The 12,491-nt window shown below is 43.7% G+C and overlaps 1 protein-coding gene across 1 annotated transcript in view; it reads right to left on the bottom strand.

Moving 5' to 3' along the window:
• Positions 1–12,148, bottom strand: part of LOC120803291 (leucine-rich repeat-containing G-protein coupled receptor 6) — a 37,350-nt gene extending 25,202 nt beyond the window's left edge. The window contains exon 1 of the mRNA XM_040151625.1: positions 11,904–12,148. Coding sequence (XP_040007559.1) covers positions 11,904–12,148 — 245 coding nt within the window. The remainder of the gene's footprint in view (positions 1–11,903) is intronic.
• Positions 12,149–12,491: the final 343 nt, after the last annotated feature.

Below are 12,491 nucleotides of genomic sequence, written 5' to 3'. Positions count from 1 at the left end.
AAAATAAATGAAAGTAAAATAATTCAGAAAATGTAAACAAATTGATAAATAATATAGAATTTATTACTTTTTACATGCGACAACCCCAAACACTGTTGCTGACTTGAAATGCTTTCATGGGACCTCAAGTCTAGCTCTCCACAAAAGTACTGTGGTGATGTCATGTAAATTATATGCTTCACGTCTGTCCCATTTTTTGGCACAAGCTGCTCAGGCTCCAGGCAGTAATTTGGGGACAAATACAACAAGTGTAATGCACTACTGCTTGATTAAAGTCAGCGGTACATATACGTGATAACAAAGTTGCCATGGAAATGACACAGCCAGCAGTAGCAGCAAACAAATTGACATAATCAAGACTGGGTGGCATCACGTGTGACACAGGGAGCACATGAACACCTCATGAACACACCTCAATCCTATTCATTGTCTGTGTGCTAAGATGCTACCGAAAAAAATATTTATATCTATTGGAACATTCAAAAGGGATTGTTAAAGCATAGCAAAACATACATGCGGACACACGCACATCATCCAGCTTCTGGGGATGCGCCCACGGATGGAGACAACTCTCCGTTATCTGGTCCTGATTAAAGAAGCCATAAACAAACGTTGTGTGAAGTCCATAACAGCGGCCTCGCTCAGACGGAATAAACATGCAGCAATGGAGAGAGAAAATGTTTAAAAATAAAGACACACAGTGGTGAGTCATGGGGAAAGGTTGAATGCAACTCAGCTCGGCTGTGCTCTCCAACGAGCTCATTGGGAAGCCGGAGAGAGAGAGAGACAGTTCTGCTGTGCAGGCCAAGGCCTCCGCTGACAACTTGACGTATCGTTGGAAGGCACTGCGCTATGGCTTGTTTTTAAAATCAAATAACAGCTGTGGCTTTTTTAAACCATGATAATTATGATTGATGACTACCACATGTGCATTGTGTCGGCTGGCGCTGTGACGTGTAGATATTTTCAACGCAAATAAACGGCCACAAAGAAATGAGAAAGAGAGCGGTTAAAGATTTTGCAGGCTCCGCAGTGTATTGGAGTTTCACAATTAGATTTGGCGTTTCTGTGTCCACATTTTATAGGCATCTCTAATGTCTCAGTGTGTGTGTGTGTGTGTGTGTGTGTGTGTGTGTGTGTGTGTGTGTGTGTGTGTGTGTGTGTGTGCGTGTCCTGTGAGAGAGAGGGAGACTAAGTGCCAAGTATGTGTGTCAATATCTATGTCTATGCGTTCAGTGCAATATTTTTTCAATTTATAGGTGGCTGCGGTATATGTGGTAAGATGTCTGTCGCTCATTTTCACACCCTTATTGTTTTCCAGTGAGCCTGCAGATGTGTTGGGTACAGTTCCTCGTTGCGCTTACACCACATCATACATGGACGCTGCGGGGCATGGAAATGGATTGCTCTGTGGATCTGTGTGTGTGTGTGTGTGTGTGTGTGTGTGTGTATGAGGGACAGAAGTCAAGTTCATGAGGTTTCCTCTCTTCATTTTTCATGTGAGTATTCAGTAGGAAACTGTCCTGCCTTATCTTGGCCATCACGGCGTCAAGAAAGGAGCCTGATATTGCTTGCAGAACAACCCATCTCTCAACCTAACAGGGGCACACAGGCCATCTCCTCCCCTCAGATCTCCATCTGCCGCTGAATGACGAACTAAAGACTCCTTTGCAGCATTGAGGAGCAAAGGATGCAGACATGGAGACCCATGCTCATCCCTCAACAAACACACCCACAAATGTGCCTCTTAACTGTTCCTTTTATCCCCGTTTTCTCTGAATCTGCAGAATGACTGACAAAGCCCCCGGTGATCTCTTTCTGTTTCCCTGGAGAGGAATTACATTTTCATGTGCGTGCATGTAATTTGTGTGTTTAAGCCCAGTAGCTTCTCTGAAATTGAAGCCAATATTGCAGCAATTGGAGGAGAAAAAATAAATGGACATTTTTCCATTCCCATTCCCTCCATTGTCCGTTGATTTACAGATACACAATGTGCTTTGATAGATCGTTTAGTCTTTCCTCTCCAAAGTGTGTGCATGCTTATGTGCATGTAAATGTAAGTGAGGAAGGTTTGGCATGAGAAGAAAAGTAAAGAACTGGATATTTGACTGCTTTATGCTGTGATTAATAGAGTAACCATGGCAAGGAGCTTGTCTTAAGGGGGGAACAGAAGCATGAAGAGGCAGAGGTACATTTCCATTCATCAGCCTTGGCCTTTTCTCTCCCTGTCTCTTATGCCACTCTATTGCTCACACTCACTCTTTCTCTCCTCATCTCTGTTTCAAATTTCAACCGGAGCATGGAGTTACACAGTCCACTAGTTACAATAATGTGATTTATCATATTTCCTCTTCGCCGTCAACAGAACTACTGAAGTATGTTATCAGGTCTGTGATCAAAGGTAATGTGTGTGAGTGTGAATGTGCCCCTAGCTCCATTGTAGCCTATTTCAAACTGGAAGCATTTCTGACAAGAGCTGGTGATTTAGCGCAGCAAAACAACTGACCACATCATATGAGAAACACCCCTGTTTATGTTCGGAGACATACACACACACACCCACGTTACATCCACAGGCACTCCTACACACTCCAGGCTCCGGGGGGCTTTTGTAGGTTGAGTGATGGACCACCCTGGTGAGTGAATATGCCCTCAGACTGGGACAGATTTGATCAGCAGTCAGGTGTCTATTTCTAGCATCAGTGGTGAAAAGTGTCAGTCAGACAAAGCTGGGCAGGAGCAGCCTGAGGAGAGATGACTTGATACATTTCACTTTGGAGAATTCCATTGTCTCAGAGTGAAAAAAAAAAAACTTAGTATGGAAAAGTTTCTGGCATGTTGTCCAAGCATAAAATTGCATGTACTATACATAACAATGCAGGAAATTGCATATGAACAAACAGGCTTATATTATTGCCCTTGAGAAGGATGTTTTTCATAACTCTCTCTCGCTCTCTCTCTTACATATACACACACACACAAAATCATTTCAGGAGAGCCTGAGGTCTTCCTTCTCACTTCCTCCTCCGCTCTCTCTCTCTCTCTTTCTTCTTGGATCCCCACCAATCCCCTTCTCGCTGGCTCAGGTGGAGACTCTTACCAAACAAACAGCCAAGAATGGCAGTGAACTGTACGACTTTGAAGGCGGCTTATCTGTGAGGAACATTACAGTAATAGATATTTAGTGAAAATCAACGACCAGAGCCTTGCCCAGAGGGCAGGAGTTCTGCACTAGCTGTGCCTGAGCCACACCTTGGCTGTCTTTCACAGTAACTATGACAGTAATGTCTTCAGTCGGATTCAGCCAGTCTGATCCTCTCCGCTTAGTTCTTTGAAACAGTTAAGGCCACGATGAAAGAGGATCTTTTATGCCACACAATGCAACTGGTAGTCAATGCTCGGGCACCGCCTTAAAGAGGGGCCTAAATGGTTGTGTTCATGTCTGTGTGTGTGAGTGTGTGTGAGAGAGAGAGAGAGAGAGAGAGAGAGAGAGAAAATGTGTGTGCGTACTGTGAATGAGGGTGAGGTGTAAGTGTGTTTTCTTTTTTCTATCTGAATAGACTGCCTTGGCATTCAGTTTCTCTCGCAGTCACACATGAGCTTGCACACACACATACACACGCAAGCACACAAAGAGTCAGGAAGGAGGGTACAATGCTGTCCTGCCCTTCTCCTTCCTCTAAAGATGTGTTTTTTTTTTCTCCCTCTCTCCCAGACTTCCTGGGAGGGGTACACTGCCCTTTGTGTCCGAAGGCACTCTCTCTTTATCTTTCCCTCTCTTATTCTCTCTTTCTCTCATTCACGGGGTACAAAGAGTGAGGGATCGGGCGAGGAGAAGTCTTTCACCTGGACAAGGAGGGCCACGGGGAGGACTCGGCCACAAAAGAGCGGAGAAACAGAGAGGGAGGGAGGAAGAGAAAAGACGAGATAACCAGCCAGAAAAGGGAGATGCTTCTACGTTTTTGTGTTCCCATGTTTTGTGCCCTTTTCCGCTCACTGCAGTTTAGCTGAGAGTGACAGGCGGATGTCTGGGTGGAGAGAACTGCTGTTTAGTCTGAGGCCATGTCATGGGAAACATATTCATGCCCTCTGGGACTTATTCATAACCTGGTATACCGCACACACACATACACACGTGCATGTACACACTCCATGTCCGTTCCTTGTCCTCCCACACACACACCCTTTCATGAGACAGAGGGGAGGGGGGGGTGAAAGGTCAAGCACTTCAGTAATGGAACAGGAAGTGTCGGAACAGTCGGCACTACACAACATACAACTAACTCCAACATGTGGACAGGACTGACAGGCAGCTGTTGTGGGTAGGACATAGCTTTGGAAGGAAGAAAGGCATTCATAGCCCTGCCCACAGTCCACTAATCTGTTGTTTGGCATGTATATTTGTCTGGCTTTCACGTATGTCTGTTACATTTCAAGAACGCAGGACAATTACAGTGCCACTGATGTGTGGAAGAGGATTACAAATATGACCACGTTTCCACACATCCTGAAAAGGTATCTCTTACGGAGATGTTTTTTCCTGCACACTGATTCGAGGCAGATTCTCAGCAGTTGATACAACAGTAAATGAAACCCGATGAGTATTAGTGTCAGGCTCTATTATGACTTCATTTGGTTGAATGGCAGAAACAGGAGGACACTGGATCCAGTTAGAAGACTGCTCAAATCCACTCCTGGCTCACCCTTCGTTAACTGCTGCACTCACAGATCTATGATCAGATCATCTGCTCCATATATTTAACAGTACCCATGGATAACATCTAGAACTGAACTTAGATCAGCACTCGATGAAATCTTACCCCATACCAATGAGGACATGTGGCTGCTGTTGGTTTAAAGAGATTTAGTTTGGACCCTGGCCATGCATGTAAAAAGTCCAGATTTCCTCTTTTGCTCCTTCTCAGACATGTAATAGAGACATAAGTAAGTCTGGCTGCAGTTGCAGAGGTTCTGCAGTGGCAGAATTCCCTCCAGCCTCCCTATACAGCAGATGGAAAATACACCTGTGAAGTCCAGTCGTAGCAAGAAGTTATACTATTGCCGTATGCTATCAGAGTGACTTGACTGCTGTTTCTGCATTCAGGTCAGTTAACCTAACTGTCTAAAAATAAGAGTTCTGAAAAATATTTTATCATTCTTTCTCTCCTGTCTTCAATCATCTTTTCACCTTATGTTTGCTACATCCCGCCTTCCACTTTCTGGACATTCCTGTGCAGTTACCCACCTTTGGCTATGCTTTGTGTGCGTGTGTGTGTGTGTGTGTGCGCGCGCCCTGGGGTATGTGCACATGTGTGTGACATTTAAATGTGTCTGTGATTGTTTCTTTGTTCCTTTTAGCGAACTCCCGTCCCAGTGGTCCATTCACCCGACCTAATCCCTCCTAGCATAGCTGTATCAGCACTGCTCTGTGGGATGCTTTGATGCTGCACAGGGGGATTGGATAGTGCATTAACCATCATTAAGTCAGTATGTGCGTGTTTGTGTGTGTGTGTTTGTGTGTGTGTGTGTGTGTGTGTGTGTGTGTGTGTGTGTGTGTGTGTGTGTGTGTGTGTGTGAAAACATGGATGGATGTGTGTAACCAGTGCGTCCATGCTTGTGCAATGTGTTTCCCAGTGTGTAATTTGCACGTGAGGGTCTTGTGGGTACGTGTGCGTGTTGTTTGTGTGTGTGTGTGTGTGTGTGTGTGTGTGTGAGAGAGAGAGAGAGAGAGGAGAGTTTGTGCACTGTTGGAAAGGGCATTAAGTATCATTAGCTCTTACTAGTCATCACCTGCACACTGCCAGCCCCACATGAGCCACTTTAGTAAGCAGGCCTGGCCAGCGATCACACAGATTGGCAGAGAGAGACTGACAGAGACGGAGAGCTATGTTTTAAACACATTGCTATCACCACTCACGTAAAAATTCTCATGTATGCCTATAGCTCATCATTTTGTTTTTGTTTTTTTTTTGTTTTTTATTGATAACAAATCTAGAAAATTATTGTGTTCATTTGAATAATAAAAATGGGTGAAAACTAAATTTTAAAAATAAAGTTTGCAGCACAATGCAATTAAGCCTTTTTTTTTCTTTTTACCAAATCAGCATCTTAATTCAGTTTTCTCTTCCTTTTTTTCTTAACTTTTTATTACCAAAAATATTTTTCTGAATTGTTTTGTCACAAAAGGAAGTAATTTAACTTTAAGCACTTTTCAAACTCTTCGTTACAAAGTGCTTTACAGAAGGTAGAAAAGAAAAAGGAATAGGAGAGACAGACAAGATGAAACAAAAACATGAGAGACACGCCAATTTAAACAAGTGAGTTTTAAGATGATTTTTTTTATTTTTTTTTAAGGTGGGAGGTTCATTTAAAATTCAAGGCGCATCCACAGCAACTGCAAACTGCCGTAAATAGCATCCTCTTTTGAATGTCGTAGACATACAATCTTAAATTTGGCTAGTGTTATGTGTCATCTGACAATGGGTGAGACACAAGCATATACTGATAAAATAGACAGCTCATATGGGTCACGGGTGCGCACGTGTATAGATCTACACATATGCATGTATATCCTCTAGTACAGTTAGGGACATTTGTCATGGGCTGGCCCAGGATAGGACAATGACTTCTCTGTAGTGGAAAAGAGAGGGCTAGTGCACTTGCACAGATTCAAGCACACACATGCACTCACACACACACACACACACACACACACGCAAACATTCCCAGGGTTGGAAAGGAGCTGAATAGGAATCTGGGTCATGCAGGCATTCTGAATCCTCTCAGTCAGAAGCAGCCCTTCACCCTTCAACCACACGTCACAGGGAGCACATTCCTAGCCCCCGTGTCATACTTGCATCACGTTGCTATCACACGAAACGTATAGATTCACATATTCAGTCAGTGAGCATGGCTCAGACCCCAACAAACACCCAACCACTGTTGTTTTTAGTCCACATAGGCTTGTGACATGCAGGCTCATGTGTGCATACAGTCCAAAGACATACTCCACTTTACTTCCCTGATCTCCACCTCCTCCACCCTAGTTCCCTTCAAGATCTTGTGTCGTGATTGCTTTCTACTTTTTTCTAAAGGACAGGATATGGAGCGGTAGAGCACACTATGGTCTCTGTGTCTTCTCTGCCTTCCGCTCCTGAGGGAATTGTAATTGTTTCCATTGTTGTCCTCTACCTGCCTACCTGCCGTCTGTCCCTGAGCGACAGTTAAAAGCCTCCCAGGTTGCTCTCAGGAAACCACAAACCACTGAACTATCCAACGCTAACTGCCTATTCCTTCTCTTCAACACCCTTCTGGCATAAATATTACTTTCGTTGCAGGCGGAAGTGGCTTTTTCTGCTGGTGTTCACCCACAAGGCCTCTAGGGAATCTAGGAGAGCTGGAGGATTTGACACTTTGAGGCCAAACAAAAAGTTTGTGGGAAGGAAGGAAGGAAGGAACAAAAGAGTGAATGAAGGACAGAAGAAATTAAGGAGGGAAATGAGAATGGAAAAAAATTTGTGCTTCTTTATCCATCTTTTTAAGCAGAACAGAATAACTATGATCGCATGTGTCACTGTTTTCTTCCTCTGCGTAATCAGAGATGCGTAACTCTCTTCCCCAACTCTGATCAGAGCTAACAGTTACTTGGCTTGTAGCCAAAACACCTCCTCCACCAACCGACACACACACACACACACACACACACACACACACACACACACACCTTGAAAACATTTACACCATTTGGCTAGGGTACACACCCTTCACTTTTCTCAGCCCACTGCCCTGAGCTATATGCATTCATTTTGAATCTCTACGAGGCACATGGCACACCAGTGACTGTACATTTACACTTAGTGCTGCATGACCAACTTCAACATCTGCTCTGAAGAGACACACACGCTCAAGCACTCAATGTATGAATTCCTCTAACTGGAGGAGGCCAGAGGAAACAGGTGAGGAAAGGAGAATAGGTGGGGGAAGAAGGATAGACAAAAACAGGGAGGGAGGGGATTGCAGTTGAGGTGGGGGGCTACCATAGACTACTGGAGCCAGGACACTGATGCTGGAGCTGATAGCTGCTGTATAGAGGACCCTCCACTGACAGTACACACACAAACACACACACACTGTTCTCTTTTCTCTGCAATTCTCTTATTTTTGTTCATTCTTTCCCCTGTGTCTCTCCCTCAGACATGATGTTTACAGTGCGGTTGCTCATGATAGGAATCGTTCCATCAACATAATGGCTAAATGACACGCACACGACTGTTACAGTCATGGCCACCACAAAGAGGCAGGATGTTGTCTCCTGCATGTGTATGTACACTGTGTGTGTGTGTGTGTGTGTGTGTGTGTGTGTGTGTGTGTGTGTGTGTGTGTGTGTGTGTGTGTGTGTGTGTGTGTGTGTGTGTGTGTACTCCTGCTCAACCTCAACTGAGTCTCCAGATTCTTCCAAAACACATTTTTCTGTCACCAATTTCTAAACCTCACCTTTCTCCTCATCAGAATTTTAACCCTTTTCTTCATCTTCCCTCCTTCCATTTTTTCTTGCTTCACCTCCACTGGCTAGAACCCCCCCCCCCCACCCCCCAGCAGTCTGGGTGGTCTTTACTCACACACAAGCACGCGCACTCACACACTCCTTGGTTTTCCTCTGTCTGGTAATGCGCTAGCTGTGGTTTCCTAGCCTGGGCCAAAACACTGTTAGAAGTTCACCGCACTCACCGCTACCACAAAGCATCACCTAATCGCTGCTCTACTCCAGCCCCAGACTCATATAGAAATGCACAAACACCCTTTTACTCTCACACAACCATGTGCACACTTTGAAGACTGCTGAGGGAATTGAAAGATGTGTAAACATAAGCACTTGATAACCTTCTAAACTAACTGTCTGTACAGGATATCACACCAACAAGATCATTAACATATGAATTATTGTAATACTTATTAAAGGTTTGCTTTAAGTAGATGTAAGTCTATCAGGGGGACAGCTAATCAATTTGCCCCTAGCTAATATTTGTGACTGATAACCTACTTAGCGTGTCACTGTGAAGCCGTCTCTTATGACAAGTTATTTTGCTTGCAGCTACACATAAACGGCACCCATCCCCGATTTACATACAGTACACAGTGTTCTCAAACTCAACACACGGTAACACATATGCACACACACCCATGCAGAAACACACCCTTGGGCAGTGTCTTTCCTTTCTAATCTGTTATCAAAGAGAAAGGTTTTCAAAGCGTCTCACATGCAGTTCATTTCATGCGTTGCCCACGGAAAAGGTTGTCATAAATCTCTTACAACATTGCCCCGAGTTGCTCGAAGCGTCCGAATAGTTCAATTCCTTTGCAGAGTCAACCTGCATTCCCTTCAGTGTTATTATATAACTGTGTTTTTCTGATTATGATTTAATTATGTTTCTACCTATATGGAGTGGGATCGTCCAAGTGTGCAAATAAACACCAGAAAATGGATTGAATTATGCATTGCCTGGATTGCCCTCTCGGTCGATATATGATGTACAGTTGCATTCACTTTGAAGAGCTCTCCGATGACACGGGTGAATGATGTCATATACTTTCACAGCATTGTGTGGATGTGGTTTGTAATGTGGACTGTTCCCGAGCAAATCCCTGTGACCTCGGCAGCCTACAGTATGTGCCGAGAGGCTAATCCATCCTCCACAGCACAGCGGGGCGTGCTGGACGGTTCCACAGATCCTGGTGGGGATTGGACCAGCTCTCTGCTGTTGTAACCTTTTACACTCCAGGTCAAAATGAGAAACTGTAGCTTGCTGTGCTGGGTTATGTGTGTGTATGTATGTCGGAAGGGTTTGGGAGAGGATGTTTTTTTGTTTGTGTTTGATGATTTTTATCAGTCAAGGCAAAAGAGAAATCTGTGATTCTTGTGTGCGGTATCTTAATTTGTTGCAGCATCTCTCCTGCTGTCCCACATTCCCTTCTTCACTCGTCTGAAGTAATGTGTATTTGTGTATGTGTGTGTGACTGTGTTAGTGTGTGGGCGTGTGCGGTTGGTCGCTGAGTTTATTTATCTTATTCTAAATCAGCCCTCAAACTCACTAATTGGTCCGGTTACATCGTTAGGTAACGAGGGGAAATGAACAATTACTCTTGTGTTTGTAGGGAATGGTGTGTGTGTGTGTGTGTGTGTGTGTGTGTGTGTGTGTGTGTGTGTGTGTGTGTGTGTGTGTGTGTGTGTGTGTGTGTGTATACTGGCTTAGTTGTGTGGCATGCCCCACTGTTGGGCCGACCGCCTGATGTTCTCATAGGTAGAGTGATTCCTGGATGGCGTTAGAGACTGTATATCACCACCATAAACTCTACATGTGTTTTAACTTTCAGATGGACACAGTGTAATCTGGCTGTCGCAAGCTCCCTTGACAGCCAAAGGGTCAGGAACCATTCCACTACAGTTGTCTTTTATGTGTCTCTTTAAAAGTCGTTTGCTACATAAACTGTCTTTCCTCACTCCCTCCGAATTCTGTCCCTCCACTCTTGTAATACTTGCAGAGCCCCTAGTGAGCAACTGCTCTATCACACCCTGTTTCCTGGATTTGACTTCTATCACTTCAATATCAGTTATCACAAAGTGTTTCTAATCTGTCCTCAGAGGCTTACGCAGTGAAGCAATTTGAAAGATCTGGCTGTAAGCCACAGCAGGGTGGTGTAAGAAACTGCTAAGATCTCCTGTCTTTTCAATGATATAAATCTAGAGCTTCTCTCACTGCCCTTAAAAATTCCTGGGGGTGAAGTTGGCTTAAATCCTGCAACTCATAACTCATTACTGTATTAGTAAAATATTGTTGATGAATAATGTTAATAATCATGTTTTTAATGGTAATTACAGTAAGTTTATTAATGTGTCCTGTACTCTAGCTGACCTTTCAAACACATCTCACATATCATATCTAAAAATTATGTTAAATTATCTTCAGTCTTTTCAAGTAAGTCTTACAAAGAAATTATTTTGTTAAGTTATCAAACAAAAGAAAATAGAGAATTAAATTACTTTTCCGAGTCAAAAGCCAGCTATTCTTACCCATTTAACTGTTGAGTTTTGGTATCATAGAACAGTAAGATACATATATGTGGAATAAAACTGATCATTGACGCTCAAACACATTTAGGCGTCTGTGTTCAAACACTTCCTCATTTACACACAAAAACATACATATGCTTGTGTTATGTGCTTGCAGCTTACACACACTCATATATATATATATATATATATATATATATATATATATATATATATATATATATATATATATAAACACACACACACATATATATATATATATATAAACACACAAGCACATGCACACTCGACATGCTGGGTCTCCAGTTGGCGCTCGGAAACCTGATACTGAAAGAAGTGGTCCACTCATTTTGCTATAGTGGTCAGCACACACACATTCTCCTCACACACACATGTTCCCACTTGGTCCTGCTGTTTCCTGGTCACACATCCAACTGACTGTTGCCTACTACTCTATTTTTAAAAGAGGATGAAATCCCAGAAACAATTCTGCAGCATAAGTAATAGTTTTCATCTATTTGGCTAGCTTTTTTCATACAAAATTAATGATCAAGACTAATAGTTTAGACTCACTATTAGCAGTCACATTTTCATTTTTCATATGAAAGGAACTGGCACTCAACCATGACTAATGAGAGGAGGTTCAGGGATCAAGGGGAAGGATTCAGGATGACATAGAAAGTGGTAAGATGGGGAAATAATGATTGGGGTGAAGGAAACAGTCAGGACACAGTCAGAGGCCTGGAGGTGGAAAAGTGGAAAGGTGAAGACGAAACAGGACAAGATAACACACCATGGAGGTCCCTAACTGTTGTAATAGTAACAAGTTACTCACAGGTAAGTGGTGAGAGGGCTGAGGTTGGCTGGCACAGACGATAGTCCCAATTCCGAGCAGTCCGCCATGATGAATATCCCATCTTCCTCGCACTGGCATGGAGACGGGCACAATGAGGCCGGTGGCCTCTGCCTGTCTTGGATCTGTCCATTCCCCCACACTCCAGGGGTGGACCCCCAAACACCTCCAGTCACGGAAAGAAGCAGAAGCATAGGCAACATGTCTGACTGTCCACCTGTCTGCATCTACACCTGTTGAGTTTTCCTGTCACACTCTCTTTGGTTCTCTTTTGTCCCCCTCTGATGCCTTAAGAGGCAGCTGTGATAAATGAGGTGGTTCCAATGTTTCTTCTCTTTTCTAAATACTCCTCTATTGTCTCTCTTCAAAAGCCCTTTACTGCCTTTTTCTTGACAAAACTGTAAATCTGTTCCTGTCACAAGTTCTGCCTCTTCATCTCTCCCCTCTCTCTGACAGTCACCACTTCATTCCCAGGGGTTAACTTTGTTGTAACTTCTTTCCCCTCTCTCCTGTCTTTCCTCTCACTCTGCCCTCTTCTTTCTCACCGTCTTTCTCCCCCCAAACAGTCAC

The sequence above is a fragment of the Xiphias gladius genome, chromosome 18, assembly GCF_016859285.1.
Source record: "Xiphias gladius isolate SHS-SW01 ecotype Sanya breed wild chromosome 18, ASM1685928v1, whole genome shotgun sequence".
Taxonomy (NCBI): Eukaryota; Metazoa; Chordata; class Actinopteri; order Istiophoriformes; family Xiphiidae; genus Xiphias; species Xiphias gladius.
This window is presented reverse-complemented; position numbering and strand designations above follow the sequence as displayed.